This window comes from Phodopus roborovskii, unplaced genomic scaffold (genome assembly GCF_943737965.1).
Source record: "Phodopus roborovskii unplaced genomic scaffold, PHOROB, whole genome shotgun sequence".
Classification (NCBI taxonomy): domain Eukaryota; kingdom Metazoa; phylum Chordata; class Mammalia; order Rodentia; family Cricetidae; genus Phodopus; species Phodopus roborovskii.
In genome coordinates this window covers 11,663,041-11,689,538 of record NW_026126588.1, presented here as the reverse complement: position 1 = coordinate 11,689,538, position 26,498 = coordinate 11,663,041, and the positions used below count along the sequence as shown (strand labels likewise).

The window sequence follows — 26,498 nt, the reverse complement described above, 5'->3', positions numbered from 1 at the left end:
CTGGCTTTATGACCACTTCCAGATTACCTTTCAAAGGTTCCCAGAAGTTCCAATTTTCTAATAAAAAAAAAAAAAAAAAAAAAAAAAAAAAGTCTCTGCTTAATAGTCTCAGAAACTGTGATTACAGATTCCAAGCTCTCATTTACTATTCTTTCAAACTGGAAAAAAAAAAGGTAGTAATTTTTCTCCAGCTGACAGTTTATTTTATAATAGGATCACATTCTGGCCACGTTATGAAATTCCCCCAGAAACAAGTGACAGCATTTGCTGAGAGGGAGCCTGTGCTTAAAACTACTAGACGGCTGTTGTGCTGACACCGTTCCTGGGAAGATGTGGATGAGTGAGTGTCTCCTCACACAGATAGGGAATCAACAGCAGACCAAAGCAAGGTTAGGGGCAAAGCACAACTTGGTAAACCAGTGAGTTTAACTGGCATCATTTATAGGAGCGTAGATGAGGAGCTATGGCAGGAGCACAGATGATACCCAGAAAGCTGTGTCACCATGGAAACGCTCACAAAAGATGGAGCCCTGGAACTCAACTTACAGGCAGCTCTGGAAGATAGGGAGTGTCTTTTCCAGACACTTCTGTTGTTTCTGGGCCTCATCAAGGCAGCTTGGCTGGTCTAAGGGAATCTCTCCAAAGTCCTTACTTCTTATCTAACCTTGGGGGAGGAGGAGCATAGTGAATATGGTCGGTTTCAGGAACTTCCTGAAAGATTTTGAGTTGTTTATCCTGTTTTAAAAGCTTCCCTGAAGGATGGAGTGTTTCGTTTCCTTTAAAATATCCTGAGTCTCAAGGAACTTCCCTCCTAGATGGAAGGTTTTATCTCAGAGAAAGTTGCTGCATAAGACAAGTATAAAATATCTCCATGGCTTGTCCACCCAGTGCTTTGGGGCACCTTCATTCTGCGTAGGAGGTGGAGAAATCCATCTTCGGTAACTACCTGAGAGGACTCCACACTTTCCAAGTTTGTGTGCTTACTTCTTGGTTGTAAATAACATTACATCCTTGCATTCCTCGCTGTGTGTTCAAAGAAGCTAACGCTAATCAGATACAGTAAATCCCTGAGCCTGGTCAATGGCACCAGTAGACGCCAAACAGAATGACTGCTGATTTTGTGTTCTATTTTGCCATGCAGACTCACCAAGATATCTGAAGAAACATGTAACCTATTTTTTGTGTGTGTTAAACTACAACTGTATGTAGACATGGTATTGACATAATGTTTTTCATCTTTTTAGGGCATAAATGGAAAAGATGGATTACCAGGTGCTCAGGTACAGGAGAAAACATTTTAAATGTATGAATTCTTCAGATTCCTACTTTATAAGCGCATGTTTCTCAAAAACAGTTTTATGTCGGTCAGATTGACGGAAAATCTCAGCAAGCAGCGATTTTTAGTGTTGACGTCTGTTTTCCAGGGCATCATGGGTAAACCTGGAGACAGAGGCCCCAAAGGAGAGCGTGTACGTATATCACTGCTATGGTTGCCGTCCACAACTGTCTGATGGAACTGTCCCATCACTTTAGCCACACAAGAAAGCACGTAGGCAACTTTGATTCTCCCAGCTTCAATGGTTAGGACACATATGAAACGTTATCTCTGCGAGGAATAGAATGGGAACCGCAAGCAGGTCATGTGAAGGGTGCCTATTAGTTGGTCTCTGTACGCACAAGTCTACTTTTCTGTTCCAGTTAGGAAAGTGTTTTACCACCCTCCTGTCTGAGACACATATGCCAATGATAACCACCACCCAAATTCTTTTTGACAACTAAGGGATTTCTCACCTGCACTGACTGACATTTTGGAGGCAAATACGTTTTTGTGGGGTTTGGCTGTCTAGTACATTGCAGAGTATTGATAGCTTTGCTGGCTGTCCAACTGTCACTACCCAGACATCACCAAATGCCTTTTAGGGAGCAAAACCACCCAGGCCGAGGACCACTGATCCACAGGAACACTAAGTGGATGGAGTAAGGAAGCGGCGAGGAAGGACATAATCAGAGAGGGAACTAAATGAGAAACTACACACACAGTTATAGGTTGCACTTTTACTAGAACTCTGTGGGCTGCCTGTGCTGTTATGGAAACTTACTAGCATTTTCTGTACTGAATCTTAATCTTCTCTTCGGACTTACGTCCCTGATGCAGGGTACTCAAGCCTTGTTACTTTGCATAACCCTGTTTAGGGCTGCTCTTATGTTTGTGGCCATATATTTGTTTGTGTACTGGTGTCTAATTTACTGGGTTTTTAATAGTTACATGAGTAATTCATGATAATGGAAGGAAGTGTGAAAAACAAGATAGCATAAATTTAAGGATAAAAAGTCTTCCAGCCATCCTTACACAGGGATAAACACTGGGTATTTTGAACATATCTTAATTTGTAACTCTTGTGTATTATGTACACACATAATCAATATAAAATACCTATTCTTTTGAGGCCAGATTAGCAGGGTTCTGTAAATACATTTTTTTCTTTTTTTTTTTTTTTTTTTGCATATAGAGTATTTTTTATTTAATTTTATATAACAAAGTCCAATTAAATGAAAACAAACATTTATACACAATATTTGGGAATTTGGGCGTCGTTCTTTCCAAACTACTTCCTGCTGGTAAGGGGCGCTGTCTTGGGGGATTCGAAGAAGATTCAGATATCCTAGCTGTAGTCTGTAGGGCTGTTTTGTCCAGCTGTTTGGAATGTAGGATCAGCTTGTACTCTGTTTCAGGCGGTCTGGTGTGATCAAACCACATTAGTCTGGAAGGAATCCACATCTTTTCATTTTCTGTGGAAACAAAAATAGAAATACTTTTCCCCAGTAACTTGTTCTTCAACTTAAATTTTGGAGTCAAAGCGTTTTTTATTTATTTATTTTTTTTTATTATTATTATTTTACATGTCGATCCCAGTTCCCTCTCCCTCCCTCCCTCCCTCCCCCCAAGCCCTCCCTCCCTCCTTCCCTCCCTTTTGCCCTCTCTACCCTCTCCCATGCACTCTAAACACCCTCCCCTCCCAACCCCCCACCACAATACAATATGTAGGGGAATGCCATCCAGTTGGGGTCATGTAGATCTGACAGGTCCTGTGAAGTAGGGACTAGGGCTTCTCTCCTATCTCTAGAATAAGGCAGTTATCCCTCCATGGGGGATATGTTTGCAAAGTCCTTTTGTGCACCAGGGATACATCCTGGCTCCACTGTCTGAGGTCTCTTAGACTGCTCAGACCTTCTGGCTGAGACCCATATTCAGGGGAGTCCGAGTCAGACCCCTGTTGGCTTCCCAGCTATCAGTCTAGTGGCCCTTAGCTCCTCCTTGTTCAGGTAAGCTGTCTCTATGTACTTCTACCGCATGGGCTTGTCCTCTCCATCTGCTTCTGGGTTCTAGTTTGACTCAGTGTTTATGTATGGGTGTTTGCTCCTGTTTTCAACAAGCATTAGTTGAGGACTCCATGGAGAAGTTAGTTGTTGATCTCACTCTCCGGGAAGGGCATTTATGATAGCCTTTCCACGGAAGCTGAGATTGTTAGTTGGGAGCAGTCTTGTAGTTCCCTCGACCTTTCTTTGTGTTCAACTTTATCTTCAAACCAATATTGGCTCCCTCTTTTATGTTCTCTCTCTCTGTCTCTGTCTCTCTCTCTCTTTCCTATTTTCCATTCCTAACCAGGCTCAATCCTCCTAGTCACACATGCCTTCCTCTCCTCCCTCTCATTTTCTCCTACTTCTCTCTCCATTAGCTGTCCTCCCCCACTATACCTGAGGTCTGGGGGACTTGTCCCTTCCCAGTTCTGTGAGGGACTTTATATGAATCTCTTAGAATACAACTTGTATCCTAGTTCCTCTGGTGATGTGAATTATAGGCTGGTGATCATTTGATCTAGGTCTAAAATCCATATATGAGTGAGTACATACTGTGTTCCTCTTTTTGTGACTGGGTTACCTCATTCAGGATGGTTTCTTCAAGTGCCATCCACTTGCCTGCGAATTTCAAGATACCATTATTTTTTTCTGCAGAGTAGTATTCCATTGTGTAGATGTGCCACATCTTGATTAACCATTCTTCAATTGAAGGGCATCTAGGTTGCTTCCAGGTTCTTGCTATTACAAATAGTGCTGCTATGAACATAGTTGAACAGATGTCTTTGTTGCATTGATGTGAATCCTTTGGGTATATGCCTAAGAGGGGGGATTGCCGGGTCCTGTGGTAAACTAATTCCCATTTTCCTGAGGAACCGCCATACTGATCTCCAAAGTGGCTGTATGAGTTTGCACTCCCACCAGCAGTGGAGGAGTGTTCCACTTTCTCCACATCCTCTCCAACATAAGTCATCACTGGTGTTTCTAATTTTAGCCATTCTGGCAGGGGTAAGATGGTATCTCAAAGTTGTTTTGATTTGCATTTCCCTGATAGCTAAGGATGTGGAGCATTTTCTTAAGTGTCTTTCAGCCTTTTTGATTTCCTCCATTGAGAATTCTTTCTTCAGTTCTGTACCCCATTTTTTAATAGGGTTATTTGGTGTTTTGTTGACTAGTTTCTTGAGTTCTTTGTATATTTTGGAGATCAGCCCTTTGTCGGATATAGGATTAGTGAAAATCTTTTCCCAGTCAGTGGGCTGCCGTTTGGTCTTGTCAACTGTGTCCTTTGCCTTACAGAAGCTTCTAAGTTTGAAGAGGTCCCATTTATTAATTGTTTCTTTCAGTGTCTGTGCCCCTGGAGTTATGTTCAAGAAGCGGTCTCCTATACCAATTTGTTCAAGGGTACCTCCTACTTTCTCTTCTAAGAGGTTCAATGTGGCTGGATTGATGTTGAGGTCTTTGATCCATTTGGACTTGAGTTTTGTGCATGGCGACAGACATGGGTCTATCTGCAGTCTTCTACACACCCTCATCCAATTGTGCCAGCACCATTTGTTGAAGATGCTGTCTTTGCCCCATTGTATAATTTTAGCTGTTTTGTCGAAAATCAGGTGTTCATAGGTGCGTGGATTAATATCAGGATTTTCAATTCGATTCCATTGGTCTACCTGTCTATTTTTATGCCAATACCAGGCTGTTTTCAGAACTATAGCTCTGTAGTAGAGCTTAAAGTCAGGAATGGTGATGCCTCCTGATGTTCTTTTATTGTATAGGGTTGTTTTGGCTATCCTGGGTCTTTTGTTTTTCCATATAAAGTTAATTATTATCCTTTCAAGGTCGGTGAAGAATTGTGGTGGGATTTTAATGGGGATTGCATTGAATCTGTAGATTGCTTTTGGTAAGATTGCCATTTTTACTATGTTTATCCTACCTATCCAAGAGCATGGGAGGTCTTTCCATTTTCTGGTATCTTCTTTAATTTCTTTCTTTAGAGTCACAAAGTTCTTATTATATAGATCTTTTACTTGTTTGGTAAGCGTTACACCAAGATACTTTATGTTGCTTGTGGCTATTGTAAAGGGTGATGTTTCTCTGATTTCTTTCTCTGCCTCTTTGTCGTCTGAAAAAAATAGGGCTACTGATTTTTTTGAGTTTATCTTGTATCCTGCTAGTTTGCTGAATGTGTTTATCAGCTGTAGGAGTTCCCTGGTAGAGTTTATTGGGTCGCTTATGTAAACTATCATATCATCTGCAAATAGAGACAGTTTGACTTCTTCCTTTCCAATTTGGATGCCCTTGATCTCCTTTTGTTGTCTTATAGCATTAGCTAGAACTTCTAGTACGATATTGAAGAGATATGGAGAGAGAGGGCAGCCTTGTCTTGTTCCTGATTTTAGAGGAATTGGCTTAAGTTTCTCTCCATTCAGTTTGATGTTGGCAGTTGGTTTGCTGTATATTGCTCTTATTATGTTTAGGTATGTTCCTGTTATCCCTGACCTCTCTAATACCTTTATCATGAAAGGGTGTTGAATTTTATCAAAGGCTTTTTCTGCATCTAGGGAGATAATCATATGGTTTTTCTTTTTCAGTTTGTTTATATGGTGGATCACGTTGATAGATTTTCGTATGTTAAACCATCCCTGCAATCCAGGTATGAAGCCTACTTGATCATGGTGGATGATTTCTCTGATGTATTTTTGAATTCGGTTTGCCATTATTTTATTGAGTATTTTTGCATCGATGTTCATCAGGGATATTGGTCTGTAGTTTTCTTTCTTAGTTGTGTCTTTGTGAGGTTTGGGTACCAAAGTTATTGTGGCCTCATAAAAAGAGATTGGCAATAAACCTTCTGTTTCTATCTTGTGGAACAGTTTGAGGAGTAGTGGTATTAGTTCTTCCTTGAATGTCTGGTAGAATTCTGCACTGAATCCATCTGGCCCTGGACTTTTTTTCGTTGGAAGGCTTTCGATGACTGCTTCTATTTCATTTCGGGTTATAGGTCTATTTAAGTTGTTTGTCTGTTCTTGATTTAATTTTGGTAAGTGATAGTTATCCAGAAACTTGTCCATTTCCTTTGAATTTTCAATTTTTGTGGAATACAGATTTTCGAAGTATGACCTGAAAATTGTCTGGATTTCCTCTGTGTCTGTTGTTATGTTCCCCATTTCATTTCTGATTTTGTTAATTTGCATGTTCTGTCTCTGCTTTTTCGTTAATTTGGATAAAGGTTTATCAATCTTGTTGATTTTCTCAAAAAACCAACTCTTTGTTGTATTGATTTTTTGTATTGTTTTCCTGGTTTCTATTTTGTTGATTTCAGCCCTCAAGTTGATTATTTCCTGGCGTCTGCTCCTGCGGGTGAATTCGCTTCTCTCTGTTCTAAGGTTTTCAGTTGCGCTGTTAATTCATTTATGTGACTATCCTCTGTTTTCTTCATATGGGCACTTAGTGCAATGAACTTCCCTCGTAGCACTGCTTTCAAGGTGTCCCATAAGTTCGGGTATGTTGTATCCTCATTCTCGTTGAATATTAGAAAGTCCTTAATTTCTTTCTTTATTTCTTCTTTGACCCAGGAGTGGTGCAATTGCACATTGTTAAGTTTCCATGAGTTTGCAGGTTTTCTGCTATTTGTATTGTTGTTGAATTCCAATTTTAAAGCATGGTGGTCCGATAAGATACAGGGGACTATTTCTATTCTCTTGTATCTGTTGAGGTTTGTTATGTCTCCTAGTATGTGGTCGATTTTAGAGAAGGTTCCATGTGGAGCAGAGAAGAAGGTATATTCTTTTGTCTTTGGATGGAATGTTCTATAGATGTCTGTTAGCCCCAGTTGAGACATAACTTCTGTTAATTCTTTTGTTTCTTTGTTGAGTTTCTGATTTGTGGTCCTGTCTAGTGTTGAGAGTGGTGTATTGAAGTCTCCCACTATAAGTGTGTGAGGTTTTATATGAGCTTTGAGTTTTAGTAGTGTTTCTTTTACGAATGTGGGTGGCTTTGTATTAGGGGCATAGATGTTCAGAATTGAGACTTTGTGTTGATGGATTTCTCCTCAGATGAATATGAAATGACCATCTTCATCTCTTTTGACTAGTTTTGGTTTGAAGTCTAGCTTGTTAGATATTAGGATAGCTACGCCTGCTTGCTTCTTATTTCCATTTGATTGGAAAATCTTTTCCCAACCCTTTACCCTGAGGTAATGTCTATCTTTGGAGCTAAGATGTGTTTCTTGTATGCAGCAGAAGGATGGATTCTGTCTTCGTATCCATTCTGTTAATCTGTGTCTTTTTATAGGTGAGTTAAGACCATTAATGTTGAGGGTGAGTAAGGACCATTGATTGTTGATGGTTGTTTGATTTAGGTTTGTTGTTGGCAGTGGTATTGTGAATATATTTGTTCTGCTTCACCCTAGGTTTCTGGTGTAGTTGGATTATCTGTTGCCTACATTTTTGTGGGCGTAGTTACCTTCCTTGGGTTGGAATTTTCCTTCCAATACTTTCTGTAGGGCTGGATTTGTAGATACATATTGGGAAAATCTGGTTTTGTCATTGAATATCTTGTTCTCTCCATCTATATTGACTGAGAGTTTTGCTGGATATAGTAGCCTAGGCTGGCATCCGTGTTCTCTTAATACTTTTAGAACATCTATCCAGGACCTTCTGGCCTTGAGGGTTTCCATGGAGAAGTCAGGTGTAATTTTGATAGGTCTGCCTTTATATGTTACCTGTCCTTTTTCCTTCGCTGCTCTTAATATTTTTTCTTTATTCTGTATGCTAGGTGTTTTGATTATTATATGTCGAGGGGTCTTTTTTCTTTGGTCCAGCCTATTTGGGGTTCGGTATGCTTCTTGTACTTTCATGGGCATGTCCTTCTTCAGATTTGGAAAGTTTTCCTCGATGATTTTGTTGAATATGTTTTCAGCACCTTTGAGCTGGGCTTCCTCACCTTCCTCTATGCCTATTATTCTTAGGTTTGGCCTTTTCATGGTGTCCCACATTTCCTGGATATTGTGTGTTAAGGATTTGTTGGATTTATGGTTTTCTTTGGTCGATGAATCTATTTCTTCTAGTTTATCTTCTGCGCCTGAGATTCTCTCTTCCATCTCTTGAATTCTAGTGGTTATGCTTGTGTCCGTGGTTTCCGATTTTTTGCCCAGCTTTTCAATTTCCAGCTTTCCTTCCATTTGTGTTGCCTTTATTTTCTCAATTTCGGTTTTCAAATCTTGAACCGTTTCCTTCACCTGGTTAATTGTTTTTTCTTGGCTTTCTGTACTTTCCTTAAGGAATTTGTTCATTTCTTCCACTTTTTTGTTTGTTTTTTCCTCTATTTCTTTAAGGGATTTTCTCATATCTTCTTTGAGGGCCTCTATCATTTTTATGATGGTGATTTTTAAGTCATACCCTTCTGCTTCCTCTGCTTTGTTGTTGTGTTCCATTCTAGTTGGTGTAGATTCCCTAGATTCTGGTGGTGTCATGTTTGTCTTTCTGTTGTTAGGTGTTCTCTTGTATTGCCTTCTTCCCATAGTTTCTTCCTGTAGGTGTTGGTGGTGTCTCTTCCCTCTCTCTATGGTCCTTCCCAGATGGGCTTATGTGGATCAAAGATTCAATGTCTGTATCTCTGTGTGGTCCAAGCTCTCTAGGAGGCTTCTCTCTGGCCAATAGCCGGGAGAAGAGGACGAGGGCTGGACTGGAACTTGAGAAGGTTTTGCAGGGTAGTGGGATCTCACTGGAAACTGGCGCTCTCCAGCTGAGACCTCGTTCTTTGGCAGGGCCCGGATTTGGGGGTCAAGGATCTTGCCTGCAGGAACTCCAAGTGGACCCGCAGAGATAGGCGGATCTCTGGGAGGGGGCCTGGGACTCCAGCAGAGGACTGGAGGCGGGGTCAGGGACCAAGCCGGTGGAAATTACAGGTGGTCCCACGTGGATAGTCAGGTCTCCTTTGTTCGGAGTTGCTCCGAGAGGTCTCCGAAGTAGGGTGGACTGTTGGCTCCACCCTCTGTCCCAGTGCTCAACCAGAGCGGCAGGACCGTAGGTGGGGTAGGGCACAGGGTAGGGGGGGGGTAGGCTGGAGGTTGGGATGGGTGGGGGGTGTATCAGAGCTCCAAGGGTGCTCTCAAAGGGGACCGGAGACAGGAGCAGCAGGATCAGGGGCCAATCCAGGGAGTTCAGGCGGGGGAGGGGGGAAAAGAGGTTGAAGGGGACAGGCAGCCCCGATTGGGCCCAGACTCACCTCTGGCCAATAGCCGGCAGAAGAGGACGAGGGCTGGGCTGGAACTTGAGAAGGTTTTGCAGGGTAGTGGGATCTCACTGGAAACTGGCGCTCTCCAGCTGAGACCTCGTTCTTTTTCAGGGGCCCGGATTTGGGGGTCAAGGATCTTGCCTGCAGGAACTCCAAGTGGACCCGCAGAGATAGGCGGATCTCTGGGAGGGGCCTGGGACTCCAGCAGAGGACTGGAGGCGGGGTCAGGGACCAAGCTGGTGGAAATTACAGGTGGTCCCACGTGGATAGTCAGGTCTCCTTTGTTCGGAGTTGCTCCGAGAGGTCTCCGAAGTAGGGTGGACTGTTGGCTCCACCCTCTGTCCCAGTGCTCAACCAGAGCGGCAGGACCGTAGGTGGGGTAGGGCACAGGGTAGGGGGGGGGTAGGCTGGAGGTTGGGATGGGTGGGGGTGTATCAGAGCTCCAAGGGTGCTCTCAAAGGGGACCGGAGACAGGAGCAGCAGGATCAGGGGCCAATCCAGGGAGTTCAGGCGGGGGAGGGGGAAAAGAGGTTGAAGGGGACAGGCAGCCCCGATTGGGCCCAGACTCACCTCTGGCCAATAGCCGGCAGAAGAGGACGAGGGCTGGGCTGGAACTTGAGAAGGTTTTGCAGGGTAGTGGGATCTCACTGGAAACTGGCGCTCTCCAGCTGAGACCTCGTTCTTTGGCAGGGCCCGGATTTGGGGGTCAAGGATCTTGCCTGCAGGAACTCCAAGTGGACCCGCAGAGATAGGCGGATCAATACATTTTTTTCTACTGGCAATATGCAATGACTCCATGTGGCTTCACTAGTCCTGTTTTTCTAAGCAGTTATTTTCTCTCCAGTTTTCTTAATAATAAACACTACAAACATCTTTTGTTTTTAGGGAAAAAACAACTATTTTTTTTATTTTTTGATTATGGAAGGTCAGAAGATAACCTATACGAGTCACTCCTCTGCATCCGCCATGTACCCTGTGTGGATTAAATCCAGGACATCAAGTATGGTGATGGGTGCCATGTGCCATTTTGAGGCCTGAAATGACAATGGGTGATGGGTGCCAGCTCAGTTATCTCAGTAGGCACCATACATAGAAATTTAAGGCTTCACATGAATATGAAATATAGGGCGTTAATTTATTTTTTGCCTTGGAAGTTTCTCCAGACATGAGCTGAACTGTATATTAATTTGTATATTAATACATTTTATAAGACAATACCATTGGTTTTACAGTCATCCGTTTCCTTTCTTAATGACTTCTCTATCTTCTTTTGTACCTTATGATCACATTAATACCTATGATTGTTCATGAGTTTTAAAATCAAGACGAATATAGACGGACCCTTTGCAGAGCATTACAGGTAACGGAACAGTGCAGGAAATGCAGGGCAGCCTTTAGCACCGTCTGTCACACTCAGTTCAGACCCGCAGTCATACAACTGGACACTGAAAATGCAGAACTAAAGGGCTTGCTATGGTGTCACACTTCCCTTGGGCACACACAGTACAGACACATGGCGGGAACAAAGGCAACGTTATAGACCTTACTCCCAGATTCAGCCACAGCTAGAGCCGTCTCACATCTTAACAAATTCTCCACCTTCGTATATGCTCTTGAACAAGTCATCTCAGGGACGGCTGCCCCCCACCACCCCCACCACCCCCAGTCACTTGCTTAGAGACAGTCTTAAATCTCTCTTCTCTTGCTTTCCTGTGCAGTATACCTTTTTCATGGCCAAATACACATGCAAACCTGTGTAAAACATGTGTGTAGAAGAAACTCCAAAGAATCCATTGAAGGCCAAACCAAAATGCAAAGGGGAGATAATCATGTGATGTAGAACAGGTTGGGGGTTCTTCCAGGCCAAGAACCTCAGAGAGATGCTCCTGTTGACAATCTCCTTTTGTAACTACGAAAGAGAGCCAGACCTGAAGTGACAGTGGGTGCTGATGTTTGAAGGTGACATCATCCTAGACTGAATGAAGACCACTGTCATTGTCACTAGGGTGTATTTGCATAGTGTTCCCAAGGCATCAGATTGTTATGAGTAGGTTTTTCCACTGGCCTGGCCCCACCTCTGTGCCAGACCCAAACAACACACAGAGATGCTGTATTAGATATAAAGCTGTTGCCCTGTTACTAGTATTCCTTATTGGCTAGCTCTGTCTTAAACATTAACCCATTTCTATTTATCTAAGTATTTCCATGTGGTCTTATCTTACCGGAGAGAGGGGCCAGCATTCTACTCTTCTGTCCTCCATCTTGAATCTCCTCCTAGTCTCCTAGCCCTGCCTATCGTGCTTTCCTATTGGCCAACAGTGCTTTATTCATTAACCAATACGAGAAACATATTTATTTACAGAATGACATCTCCCATCATCAGATATCATTTTAACTATGTTACTTGGATGCATTTGTTCCTCAGCATTACCTTAGCTAGGAGATACTCTTAATATTCCCACATGCTAATGGTACAAACTGGGGTACAGGGCAGACTATGTAATCCAAGGATCCACAGTAAATGAATGCCAGGACAGACCCAGGATTTTGTTATTAACCAGAGGGTGACTCCTTATTTTCTCCCCAAACAGGGTGACCAGGGAATTCCAGGAGACAGAGGTCCACAAGGTGAACGTGGAAAACCAGGTCTTATGGGCATGAAGGGGGCTATAGGTCCTGTGGGGCCACCAGGAAGCAAGGGCTCCATAGGATCACCTGGCCACCAAGGCCCTCCAGGCTCTCCAGGCATCCCTGGCATGCCGGTAAGTACAGCCCTGGCCTCATATGGACAATGTGCCTTTCTATAATGAAAGAAATGCTGATCCTTTTTCAATATATAAAACAGGCTGGTCTGCACCATTATTTAAAGTTGTGTGCCAGGTCCTTGGTTGACACCTCCACTGCATCCTAGATCTTCACAGCCAAACTGGAAGAATGGGGGGCCCCTTCCCTCATCTGTTAATAAATGCAGGATCAAAGTTGCCTTGATCAACCTCAAAGTATTATTAAGACAGTCAAACCCAGATCTGGCTGACTCCAAAAATCATTGTTTGGCTTGGTTGGTCATATGGGTTTGGGTTTGTTCTCAGTACTTTCATTCAAGTTCATTTTTTCCCATGCACATTGAAATTAGTACCATATGAGGACACTGTGTTGTCTTTTCTCTTCCTTCATTCTAAGTGAGTAGATGTTGTGAATGGACAAGTTCTCAGTATTACCATCAAATATACAGGGTTAATACGCAACCACAATGACAGAATCTGTGAGAAGGATGGAGAGAGCTTACCAAGACAGGGACCTTTACGGATTAAGGACAACTGCCTAATTTGTGGGACTAATTGGGGCCATGTCTGAAAATCATGTCCCATGGAATGTTCCCAGGAATCTTTCACATCCCTCATCTGGGCACATCCCATTTGGGCTTTGTTATGTGTTTCCCAAAGTGTGTGAGTGACAGTGGCAGGGAGTCCCTGCATCACAACATCTATGTTGTCTTCATTGCCTTACATGGAACCTCAGGAAATAACTACACACATAGACAATAGGACTGAAATACTTTCAAATCCTGGCCATCTTGAAAAGTGATAGATCCCTTCTGAAAATACCAAAGTATTTCAGTCAAACGTGGCTACTCTGAATGTGGGCTTTTATCAAAGGATTAAGCGTTCAGCTGACACCACTTACCTACTTGCAGTTACTGGGTATCTCAGGTATTTTCCATTAAAGTTTTGGCAACTGGCTGGAGAGATGGCTCGGCCATTAAGGGCTAGTTTCACAACCAAAAATACAAAATTGGCTAATGTATTTATGATAATATGTACATTAGAGAAGCATGAGACGGGCAAAACATGAGGAAAACATTTCATAGGATAATCTTGCAACAACATGAAGTCAGTTCTCATAGACTTTACCAGTATCCAGGAACGGGGTGCATGTTCAATTGTGGTTGGTTTTTTAACACCATCTCATTCTTTGGGCCTTTTAATTGTATAATATGAAGCAACAGAAACTGTATGTCCTAAGTGTCCATTCACAGGAGAAATATTACCATCACTGGTTATAATCCCAGCCCACAGCTGGTAAAGCAACTATGAACTTCAGCTTATCCTAGCATTTGATCAAACAGTGTTTATTGCCCAAAATAGTGCACTGCCTAGAGGATTTTGCTTGACAAATGTGCATCCACAAAAGTATGCCAAACCCAGCGTGTCTGTTCCTTATGCTTTGCTTTAGTTTAATAGACATTCTTTTTTTTTTTTTCTCCTTTAGGCTGATGCTGTTTCATTTGAAGAAATCAAAAAGTACATTAATCAAGAGGTCCTGAGGATTTTTGAAGGTTAGGTTTGCTTTGTAATACTTCCAGATTTTTTCACTCATCTCCACTTCCTGTGCCTCTGTGGGGAATCCCTGCAGTGACATTCTTGAAAGATGACTCTGTGACAGCAATCATAGATCCATTTCATGGAAAGGCAGCTCCTTTAGATAGAAAGGTCTTCCTTATACTAAGTTATATTTTCTCTTTAAACTTGCTTTCCTCCCCAATTGTCTATAAGATAAAGTACCTTCTATTGGTGTCTTTTGAAGAGTTCAATACCCACCCCACCCTACTCCATCTTAATTTTTTTTCTCCTCAATGGAGTAAGTATGCCCAGCTCCCCCATCCCCACCCCCCTGGGAAGGTGCTTGATTTGCCTATGAGTGTTTTTAACAGAGGTAGGTTACAATGTCTTTTGATCTATACCAAGGGTCAGCAAACTAAAGACTCCCAGCCACATCCATCTGCTACAGATGAATTTTTAAGTGGTCCACAAGCTGAGAACGGTTCTTACATATTTGTTACAGGGGTTTCCTATCCTCATTTTTTTTAAAGATCAAAATGGCACATTAGAATGAACTAAATTCAGATCTGGCTTATAATAACGTGGTTTAAGGTACAGTCATGCTTATTTCTTTTCATATTGTTCCAAAGCTTTCAGGCAAAATATTAAATGCCCACTTTCTGACTCTTTCCAGAATAAGTTTGCCCACCCCAGCTCTAGATTTTTAAAGCCAGAATAGCATTGTCTTAAAAAGCAAACAGCACTTCACAAACCCCACGCTGGCCTGAATTCTCTATGGAGCTTGAGGGTAACCTAGAACCCCTGATGCTCTGCCTTTACCTTGCAAGTGCTGAGATTGCAAGCACATACCACCATGCCTGGGTTATTAATGCTTTTGTGGGGCTGATAGCTAGGTCTTCATGCATGCTAGTGAACACTCTACCACGGAGCGGCATCCTCAGCCCATCGTCGCTTTTTCTAAACAGTTCAGTCTTGCCAGTCATTCATTTTGAGTCACCAGTTAACAAAGAGCATGGTTCCTCCCTCTAAAAACTTTTTGAAAGAGTTATTAATTGTGTATTATTTTCAGAACCTGAAACAGGTGAATTTATGTTTGCTATTATTAAACTTCAAGAGGCTTTAGTGGTAGAGCACTTGCCCGTAATGTCTAAGGCCCTGTATATTTTTTGTTCGTTTGTTTTTCTTAATTCCAGCACAATAATATTAAATAAATAATACAAAACAAAATCAAATCAAGTTCAAGCGATATTTGTTCTGACTTTGGCCCAACCTGAAAATTTCTTTTAGAATATTCGTGGAAGGTAAGGTGGCTGACACAGCTTTGGTCCACCTCTAAATGTGTAAGCATGTCATCATTCTAGTTGTTGATGGAAATGCCGAGTTTAAAAGTCAAGAGTTGGACTTACAGGATGGCTCAGTGGGTAAAGGCACTTGCTGCTGAGCCTGACAATCTGAATTCCATCTCTGGGACCCACATGATGGGAAGAGAATCATGACTCCTGCAAGTTGTCCTCTAGCCTCTCACTTTGGCATACCTGCCACGCATAAGAATAATAATAAGTAATAAAATAGCAGTAATCGTTGTAGTAAAGTGTAAAATGTTTAAGATTTTTAAGTTGAATCAAGGCCCTTCTGCATATCATCGAATTCCTTCTTCGCTCTTATAAGTCGTCTACTAATCTATCGTTTGTTGAAGTTTGACTCTATATATTTGTTCTAAAATCGGCTCCAGCGTTTTCCCGCATGTCTCCTCTGGCTTCATCCCTATCTCTCCCACTGCCTCTCCCAAAAGGTCCTAGTGAATGACAGGTCATTCTAGCCTCGAGAGAGCTGGTTTACCTCCAAAGCCACAGATACCTTATTCTCAAGATGATTTCCTAAAAAGATCCTAAGGAAATCTTTTGCTTGAAATTTCTAACCTCCCCTTTTCCTGGCAGCTCTCCAGACAGCAGCCTGGCAAATCTGTCTTCTCCCACCCATAATGCACCTGCATCTACAGTGTAGTTACTTAGCACTTAAATTTCGTTTGCCCTCAAACCATTTCCAATCAGTCTGTTTGATTTCTCCCACCCCTGGCTTCTGAACACCATTTTCCAAGAAGAAAAAAAAAGCAAAGCTCCATTTCCACAAATCATAGCACTCTCGGGTCAGTCTCGTTTTCCACAAAGCCCTGTCTCTAAACGGGGAGATTAATTGTCACATTTTAAAGCAGTTTCGGTGAACTAACACAGTACAGTTAAGTGCTGGGGTTCGGTCACACCCATCTACAGCCCGTTTCCTTAGCATTTTCACTCTAGGAACCTGCTCTAAAAGGTGTCCGTGGGGGCTTCTGAAGGCTCGCCACATACCTGCCTGTCCACAGCCTCAGGAAGGGTCCTCCCTCTTCAGCGGGAGCCCAAGGTAGTCCTCAGGAGAGCCTGCTGTATGCTTTATTCACTGCCCCAGTGTCCAAGTGACTACTCGTGTGAAATCCTACACCTGCACCCAAGTTTTGAGCTCTTCTCCAGGGATTTATCAAGCCCCTTTGAATTTCTTAGACCTCACAGGCTTCTCACCTTGGGCTCTATACTCCAGGCCACAACCCTGCCCTTCAGCAGCTAAATGCTTCTTCCTGGGCTGGGCAAGGGAGGCAATTCTCCATGATCTCAAAGCTGGGTTCCAGGTGGATCACAATACACAAGTATGCACTCCCTCTAAACTTAAATTTCCACTTTGATTGGCCAATATGTCAAGGCTTTTTTATGAACAAAGTGACCACAAAGGGCAGAGATAGATGGCATCCACTTGACGCAGCTTAGCATCTTTTGTCCTTATGAGAACTTAGCAGCTGCCAATGATGCTATCCACATAAATCAGAGGCTTAGCATATCGGAGGAGTATAGCTTTTGCTACAACCTGACCACATAACACGTAAGCATTTGTATTTATATGGAAAAAACTTATGAAGTGGTATATACAAACTAAGTGGGTCTTTCCATTCTTTAAACCCTAAAAGTCCAACCTACAGAAGAACAGAAAGGTCAAAATTATTCCTGCCTTTGGATTTCAGTGTTCAGTTTCAGTTTCTCAATTTTCACATATATTTCACATACATGTAAATAAATGAGTATAATATATCATCCCATTCTCCTATTTCAAGGTAACATCTCTGTTCTCTATCATTTATGTGTGTGTGTGTGTGTGTGTGTGTGTGTGTGTGTGTGTGTGTGTGTGCGCGCGTGCGTATACACATCACCCATAGATACACATCATGGGAGATACAGTAAATATTTTCTACAATATACTCAGTTTCTTCCATTTGCAGCTTTTGCTTGCCAGGGACTCAAACAGAATCAGGCATGTGGCTTTCAGGATCCTCTCCAATTCCTGTGCTCTGTGGTTGTCTGTTCATATAGAAGAAACACTTAATTGACAGTTGTGAGTGAATGTAGGACTTGCCAGCCAGGGCTTTCGCATAAGGTAGTTAGCTTGGCATTCTAAATGAAGGTCTTCCGATTCCAGTGTCTTTAAGTCTCACTGTGGGGCATTTCGATTTTCTACCTTGGCTGCCAGCTCAGCAGTAAGAATCTTATTGGCTCATTTATTAATGTTTTTTTTAGTATTAAGTTCAGAGTCTTGCTGAAGTCTGGGGTTGTCAACACAGAGACAGTCTATCTCCCCTTTATTTATTCATCTTACATTTTAATGAAAACAGAAATTGCTTCATTTTCCCCCTTCCCTTTCCTCCCCCAGCCCCCTCCCTTTTTGGAAAGGGGCCCTTTAGTTGCTGGGGCTAGGGAAAACTAACTACTTAGCTTTTCAGAGAAAGATTTCTACATACTTTATACTTAAGCTTTCCATCCATGGGCTTTATTTCAACTCCTTTCCTTTGCCCCCCACTTCCGGAGATAACTTGTATCCCAGATTCTGAGTCTCTAGAATTTACATTTTAAATTTGGTTGGGTTTCTGTTCTGGGTGTAAAGTCTCAGTTTGATTCATTCATTCATTCATTCATTCATTCATTTATTTAAACCAAGACAAATATCCCTCAGCTATCTGATCCTCGGCTTCCAAAAGTGTTGCTACTTTTTCCATTTAGAGTCTCCTTATTCTTGAGTTTTGTGACTTTAAAAGGAGCATCCATGGGAGACTTAAGGCAGTTGTGTGTGTTCAATCCACTGTCTTTACCCATGACAGCATTTTGAAGACACATGCTTACGAAGACTGTGAACAATTATAGCATTATGAACTACAAAATAAATGTGATAGAAATTAAAAAGAAACTGAAAAATAATTCAAATATCACAAGAAATTATTGTTGAATTTCCCCATAGAAGAAAACTACATGTAATTTTAGCTACTGTGATTAAAAGACATGCAGGAAAGCCATGGAAAATGACCCCAAAAGTGATTTCCAGAACAGATTAGTAATCCTGTGAATGAGTGTTCTTTAACGGTAAGGCTAAAAGATAACAATATTACGAAGTAATGAGGATTCCCTTGATCTATCATGTAGCCGTTTCTGCAATGGAGTATCAAAAGAGGTTATACTAAGAAAGTGGGCAGTGCAACATGTGAATGGCCATTAGGGGAAAAGATTCCTTGTTCTTTGAAAAAGTAGCAAATTCCGTCTGTGAAACAAAAGGCAGAGGAGGGCAGGGTGACACCTGAATGTCCCTGTCTTCTTCAATGAATGGTAATGCCTGTGTTGTCACTGGGACTTCATTCTCCACGGAAGCCAAGTCCTCTGTTTGTCAGACTGTGGGCTCTTGTGACTGCTGGCTCTTGTTTTGCCCAGGCAGGTGGAATATGAATGGTTTATGTACATGTCTTCTAAGGTCTTTAATTTTCTGCCTCATTAGAAAGCAGAGCTGAAAACCAGTTTAAATGACTGAGGAGCCCCGAGAACAGAGGGAAGGCAATTAAGAATGCAGGCCTTCACAATTCATTTAGATGCTTAGATGCTAAAAAACTATTAGTTTCAATTATAGAGCATTAAGGTAGGGTTCAGAAGAGGCAATTAGCTTATGCTAAATGCCTGTTTCTTAGTGTAGCTTAAAGCCAGCTCTTCTGAATGGCATGGATAAGGTATCCATTGCCTGTAATTTGTGTTTGCTGGTCCAATGTTTTCTTAGGCTCATAGAGACACACTGAAACATTTTGTTGTTTTTATTGCTGCCACTAAAATTCAGAGAGAGGCTTCTTATCTGCAGCAATGCTGAGCATATTTTCCTTTTACAAAATTAGACATCCTTCTTCTCCCTACCAACCTGATTGAACAAATGACTCACTAACTGGAAATACAACCAGAAAATTAATCATAATGAGTTCACGTAGGATTCCTTCCTTAAAAAGTAAAAGTTACTTGTGACATTTCTGCCTAGTCAGGAGCTTAAATGGTAAAATGAAGCCAATGACGGTTTTGCAATAGCTAAATGTCTCTGCTGAAAATTTAGTGTTATTCAAGTTACCTGAAACGTGAGTTATCTGTTGTCATGTAAGAAAATGTAATTCCCATACATGTGAGTGAATTGGGAGAGTATATACCCATTTGTTCACATGATCTATGGGTCAACAACTTGAAGGGTTGCTCAGTCATATTGTTCTGTCGCTATATCTGGAATAAGGTCACAGATAGGACCCCAGTCAAGTGTGGGTCCTATCATTTTAATACTTGCCTGGGGAAAGATGGACACCTCCAAACTCACTAGCATATCTGTCACAGGGCAACATCGCTTGAGTGATCCAACTGCGCATTCCATGTAAACAGATTTCCTCCAGGATCAGCAACTGAAGGGCCACTAGAAAGCTCTTTGATGAACAATTCTTTCTGGTTACACATTGTCCATTCTCCTTTCATAAGAAAAGTAAACCCAGTCATGACTCAAAATGCAGGGGTTGGATTCTAACCATGGAAAGGGTGTTAAAAAAATTGGGGGCTATACACCATTCAACACAGTGCTAGACAGGGCCTTATGTTTATTCCAAAGACAGTGAACCAAAGTTTTCTCCACAAGTCATAACCAAGTTAATCAGACAAGTGTTCTAGCTTCACCACTCCTGGATTCCTGGAACACTAGTAATTCCTAGACATTCTGATCAACCCAGCTGTACTGCTTCTGTCTTCAAACAGCTGCACGCAATTGATTCTGTTTTTATCAAAAACACAGCAGTCAGACCAGTTGGTACATAATACGTGCTTAAATAAAAAATGGAAACCTTTTTAACTTCTTATAAAAATGTTTGGAGATACTTTGACATAAAGACATTTCAGTTGCATGATGTATCTTTTTCTTTCATGAATGAAGAGAGGATGGCTGTGTTTCTATCCCAGCTTAAGCTGCCAGCAGCAATGCTATCTGCTCAAGCTCATGGGAGGCCTGGGCCACCAGGGAAGGATGGGTTACCCGGACCCCCAGGAGACCCAGGACCCCAAGGTAAGGCTGCAAGTGTAATAGTGTGTGTTTTTAATCCTCAATATTTATAACATACTTGTTGCAATTAAAACATATATGTGTGTGGTATATATGAAATGGCTCATTTTGAACTCTCTTGTTAATATTTTATTTTCTAGTGATAAATATTATTACTACTTCATATTTAAAACTGATATGCCTGCCTCTCTAAGTTCATTTTAATAATATCCAGTGTAACAATAACAGCAATGCTGTCCGTTGCGCTTTAATTGTTATATAGGAATTCTAGAGTTGTTTCTGTCTCCATCTCACTACTGGGCAAGACTCACTACTGGGCAAGGCTTAAAGAAACTGAAGAAAGAGTCTTAGGAAAATCTGCTACAAACAGTCACTTGGAGCTAACACCTAACTGTGGAGAATTTAGAGTGATTGTATAGTAGAGATTTGAAGTAGTAGCTTTTAAAGCTTTTTTAAAAAGACACAATCTTTTTTGAATTTTGAAATGTAGTGATGTATATTCCCCATTTCCCTCCAAGCCTCTTTAACATGTTCCCCTAAATTATTATCTTTTTAAAAAATAACTCACTTAGTCCAGTTAGTGCTAACCATATGTGCACAGGTGTGGAACCATCCCCTGGGACATGTAAGACCCACCAATGGCCACATCTTCCATTAAGGGTGAGTCCTCCTTCCCCAGCAACTAGCCACTGGCAACAGTTCCCCAGTAAAAGGGTAGGTCGTCTACTCAATCTATGCTAGAAATTTTGGATAGCTTGATCTTGAGTGGGTCTTAGGCAGGTAATTATGATGACTTGTGAACTTTAAAATATACTATGTGTGACTTCTAAAGTCCTTAAAGGCAAACTCACATTGTCAAAAGAAAGTGTCCCACTGATAACATGAGAAGGCAAATGCTCTTGAATTTTGCTTGATTCAGTTATTCTGATACAGCTGTTCCATAAAAAAATATGGTTAGCAATCTGCAGACTGAGTAGTTAGGTCTGCATTCAGATGATTCTTGAATTCTGAGGGAGAGTTGCCAAATTTAGTAAGGATGAACCATGGGAAACAAGGTTAGAGAAGCTATAGTCCTAGGCATCTCTGCTATCACCAAAGTTATTCCTAAGCATTCTGGGAAGTTTGCCTTCCTGGAGTTGAATTAAATTCTACTCCAGAATCCATTTTTAATTACCATCTAGCCACGCGAGGACAGACAGTACATACCACATTCCCATATTCCCAATTCCTGTACACAACGGGGACAGAACGGCTTCATAAAGAAGATGGACCTCTGGCTTCCTGGTTCAGGCTAAAGCCTGTAGGGCTCCATTCAGCCACAATGCCCTACCAGCCTGTAGAGGAAACAGAAGGTGCCGGTAGCTTACCCATAGACACTACAGCTTGAGTCCCTCCGCTTACCAGAGGCAGTTGACGCTGGGCATTTGGAGGCAGTCAGTATGAAGATAGAGGAACAGTAGAAACTGCTTCCAAGACAAGAGAGACTGAAGGCTTAGCAAGGAAGGAGGTTGCTAGTCTGAGTGGTGAGCCTGCCATGGGTAGAGCCCAAGGGAAAAGCCAGTTAATCCAAAGGCAAGGCAGCAGAGAAAGACCCAGAATGGTGAGATAACTGATCAGGAGATGGGAACCATTTTGTCCCAATGGGCCATACTGTCAGGAGGCTAACTGCGGGATGTTTGCATAGACTGAAGGGAAAGTTTGCACAGGTGCAGTCCTAGCCACCTGAGCACGGATGTGTCACTCTGTTTGCAAAGATCGCTATTTCCTCTGATTCTTCTTGTCACTGATGAGACTGCCCAGGTGCAGTTACCATCCCCCAATGGACAGCCTGGAGGGAGTGGCTACCATGACGTCCTCTTGCCAAACTTCAAACTCACAGTGAAAGAAAACCCATTGCACCTGACTATTATGAAGACACGGGTCACATGAAGTTAAATGGGAAGTCAGCATAAGATTTGGCCTCTATGCTTAGTTTAAAAATCACTGTAGTTTTCTTAAGTGTCCGTCTTCCATTTATCTTGGGCCAGGAGGCATGAATCGTAGTTGACGAAAAGGGATATGAGTAGACTCAGGCAGCCTCCTATGTATAACACATATTGGGTGGCTATCATGGTTTATTCTGAAATCACAGCACTGGAAAGACCTTTATATGCCTTCTGAACATGCCGTATGCAAACCACATGGACAGTTATGCAGGTTGATACCAATAGAAAACTTTGGATGGATCCTTCAAACCTTTGTGGTACAAGAGAACACACATGAGATGGGAAATGCAGTGACCTAGTGAAATGGTTCCAACAGGAGGACAGGAGTCATCTTTCCCACACATGCTCACAGCTCCAGGCACTTTCCCAGGTGATGGGAAGCCAGTCTGGAAGGTTCTCAGTCAGAGGCAATTCTAAGGCAACGGTGTTAGTGAGGTTTTCTAAAACAAGACTCATATTCACTTTGTAGCCAAGTGATCAAAAGATGAGGCCCTTCCCTTTTGCAAGAGATTTCTGTGACTTTAGCCAGCTGCTGTGTACATCACAGACTAAGACTTCTAATAGAGATCCGAGTGAGATTCTTGAGTTTGAAGGAATTCCCCCACATGATTTCCAGTTTTGTTTTTAAAGGCAAGTTCTACTAAAACGGACAAAACTTCTGTCCCACCAGCGTTTCTGACAACAAACACACTTAGAAGTTATTGTCTGGGCTTGTGTTCCCCCATGGGGCTTCTGACAGGGACTAGAGCTTGACTGGAAGCTGTTGATTGACACTTCATCTTTGAAATGTTCAATTTGCCAGAAATACAGCAGAAAAAAAAATAAAGTTTGCAAAAACGGAATTTTTTTTATTGATTTAAAAGAAAGTTGCTGATACTGTATGATGATCCTAAAAGGGAAGGGAGAGAAGGGGAGGAGGAAGAGGAGGAAGAGAGGGGGGAAGGGAAAAGGGGAAGCAGGTGAGGAGTCCCACAGTCTGTTATTTCTCTGAAGCCATACATATACATATATATACATATACATATACATCATATACATATACAACATATACAACATATACATCACATACATATACAACATATACATATACATATACATCATATACATATACATCATGTACATATACAACATATACATATACATATACATGCTCTTCTCTATTCAATTTAAAAAGCAGGACAAAAGCAGCCAGCCCAGCCTTAAATACCGTTGTCTGGATTAGCCCCCTTCGTTGTCACAACTGAGGTTGACAAAAGACTGAAGTGCAAAACACAATGCAGAAAGGGACAGGAAATGTGTCCGTTGAGTTACATCTCAGGGTACACTGGCCACTTGGAATTCTGCTCTTAGGAGTTGCCTAAAGGATGCATGAGTTCTTAACAGTACTTGTCAGGAAAGAAAGCCACTTTTAACTTAAATTAAGTGGCACTTTGAAGTATGCACCACGAAAGGGGTCCTTTTATCACGTTCATTATCCTTTATATGTTCAGCGAAGGATTAAAAAAGAAATCAAAGACCTTGTAAAGAGTCCTGTGCTTATTCTGCAAAGCAGAGTACTGTAGAAGCAAGGAGGTAAATTGATACGAGGCCATCATCGATGAGCCAGGGGAGGCCATTCCCCTACGAAGACTTACTAGTGAAAACCCGAGGTTGTTCTTCCAGGAACACAATCTCCCTAAAGGACAATGAATGCTTATTAGAGAAGACTCTGGAGTGGACCGTATTGTTTGTTTCCTCTGAGACTGGATGATGATTGCTGTCTTGTTGAAATCAAAAGCACTTTTATAGAATTTGTATTTTAGTCCTTCTACGGGGTCTGTGGGTGTTGCTTTCCCACTGAGCATGGAGAAAACATTGCTCAGTGTCCTGTCACTCCTGAAAGGGATCTGCAACACAGGGCCTAATTGCCACAGCTCAAATGCAATGGGCCTGAAAAGCCTAATCCAGTGGAATTCTAGATAAATGATGACCAACTTTCCTAGCAAAGTTCACCTTCTTGAGTAGAATCGTTACAATATGAAGTTGATTTTTTTAAAGGGGGGTTGATTAAAACCTTGAGAAATAGGTTGGCATACTTACATGCCTCTCCCATTTTTGAAAGATCCTCACATGTAGAGTTAATGGACGGTAACAAGGAGGAGAATATGGAGGATTGGGCGGGGATCAAGTCTCCATACCCACTCCCATCAATTTTAAGGGAACAATACTGCGAGTTATTGCTCTCCTTTTTGAGCTTTTAAAGTTTAGTATTATCAGCTTCTCAATCAAGGAAAACCTTTTTTCCCCATTTTTTTAATCCAGTGTCATGGCACAGTTGATAGTCCTAGGATAGTTCTGACCTATCAAATGATTAGCGTGGAAGCCTTTGGAAATAAAAGGGCAAGATTATAAATCAAAATGGCTGAAGGGCTCAGCAGTCAGTGAGACAGAACCAGGGAAGATGAACGTGTGTGTGTGTGTGTGTGTGTGTGTGTGTGTGTGTGTGTGTGTGTGTCCATATGAATGCAACACCCTCAGAACCCAGAACTATTTTCTGAGTTTGTGCTGTGTGTATGCTCTTCTTCACTCATCATATATTAATTACCCATTTCACATTTGTCATATATTAAACATAAATGCCAAGTTGGGTACAATAAAGCATGTTTTTTTTTAATTGGTTTTTCGAGACAAGTTTTCTCTGTATTGCTTTGGAGCCTGTCCTGGAACTAGCTCTGTAGACCAGGCTGGGCTCGAACTCACAGAGATCTGCCTGCCTCTGCCTTGCGAGTGCTGGAATTAAAGGTGTGCGCCACCAACACCCAGCAGCATAGGGATCTTACACATACACAGCTGATACATAAAGTCTCAGCAAGCCAAGCTTTTGATAGTAAGATTTTTGACAGTATAGATAATAATTAAATCTATTATTCATATCTTCTCTTACATGTTTATGATAGGTGTGTGAGCCCTCTTCAGCAGAAATGATGGGAGTCTAGGTGCAGGAAAGGAAAATACAGAAAGAATTCTGTTTTATATGCGAATAAGACAGCATAAGAACACTGACTTTATTAAACAAAATGAATAATTAATTAATAATCACTAAATGAAATAAAAATAACAAACAACTCATAATTTCGAGGTTAGCAGAATACAAATTTGAGTCAAATCATTTAACCACACAAAATGCTTTATTATGACATTTTATAAATGTAAAGGACAAGAAATGTTAACAAGGCTAGGATATAAGAGAATGAGAAGTCCCCAAAGAATTTGCAATGTACTTTTAAAGAGTTACCTTTGTTATTCATTTTTTATGGTTTTTTTTTTGGTTTTTTGTTGTTGTTGTTGTTGTTGTTTTGTTTTGTTTTTTGTTTTTGAGACAGTGTTTCTCTGCGTAACAGTATTTGCTGTCCTGAAACTAGCTTTGTAGGCCAGGCTGGCCTTGAACTCACAGAGAGATCCACCTGCCTCTACTTCCCAAGTGCTGGGATTAAAGGCTTGCACTACCACCGCCGGGCCTATTTTTATTATTTTTAAAAGTAAGTCTCGCTATCAAAATCTTGGTTTGCTTTAACTTCATATATTAGCATAGTTATCCGATCCCCGTGCCTTACTGAGCTCAACCTACATTTATGTTTAATGTATGATGAATTTTAATGTACGATGAGCGAAGAAACAGCACAAACAGCATGACTCAGAAAACAGTGCTCTCCTGTGCATGTTAATGCTGAATACTCTCATGTCTTGCTTTTGGTTTATCTGTCAGGCTACCGAGGACAGAAGGGAGAAAGAGGTGAACCTGGAATTGGGCTGCCCGGGAGCCCAGGTCTTCCCGGATCTTCAGGTAATAGGCATGCTATCTTTACACATGCAGGCCTCTCTCTCTCTCTCAAGATAGGCCTCTTCTCCCCTGTGGATCTTGCCGGTTCAATTGAATGACCCGTGGCAGCTGGAGAGAGGGAGGCAGGCAGGATCACCTGTGACCTGAATTCTCATGGTGTATTTTATTTCATTAGCAGTGGGCCTGCCAGGTGCCCCAGGGCCTCAAGGACCCCCAGGACCCAGTGGAAGATGTAATCCAGAAGATTGCCTCTATCCTGCGTCTCCTGCCCATCAGCAGGCAGGTGCAAAATGAAAACTGCGAAGGAAGACTTAGTCCCTGGTGATAACCTCCACGCCATTAGAGCTG

The 26,498-nt window shown here is 41.8% G+C and overlaps 1 protein-coding gene across 1 annotated transcript; it reads left to right on the top strand.

Annotated features, from left to right (window-relative positions):
* Positions 1–1,250: 1,250 nt before the first annotated feature.
* On the top strand, positions 1,251–26,498 carry LOC127236727 (collagen alpha-1(XIX) chain-like). The gene is made up of 7 exons (XM_051204511.1): positions 1,251–1,280; positions 1,425–1,469; positions 12,183–12,353; positions 13,861–13,927; positions 20,220–20,348; positions 26,076–26,153; positions 26,326–26,498. The coding sequence occupies exons 2-7, from the start codon at positions 1,431–1,433 to the stop codon at positions 26,442–26,444; spliced, it is 603 nt and encodes a 200-aa protein (XP_051060468.1). The 5' UTR covers positions 1,251–1,280; positions 1,425–1,430; the 3' UTR covers positions 26,445–26,498.

Coding starts and splice junctions, on each gene's coding strand:
- LOC127236727 (XM_051204511.1), top strand. CDS start 1,431: ATGGGTAAACCTGGAGACAGAGGCCCCAAAGGAGAGCGT. Junction 13,928..20,219: donor GGTCCTGAGGATTTTTGAAG/GTTAGGTTTGCT, acceptor TCATGAATGAAG/AGAGGATGGCTGTGTTTCTA. Junction 20,349..26,075: donor AGGAGACCCAGGACCCCAAG/GTAAGGCTGCAA, acceptor TTTATCTGTCAG/GCTACCGAGGACAGAAGGGA.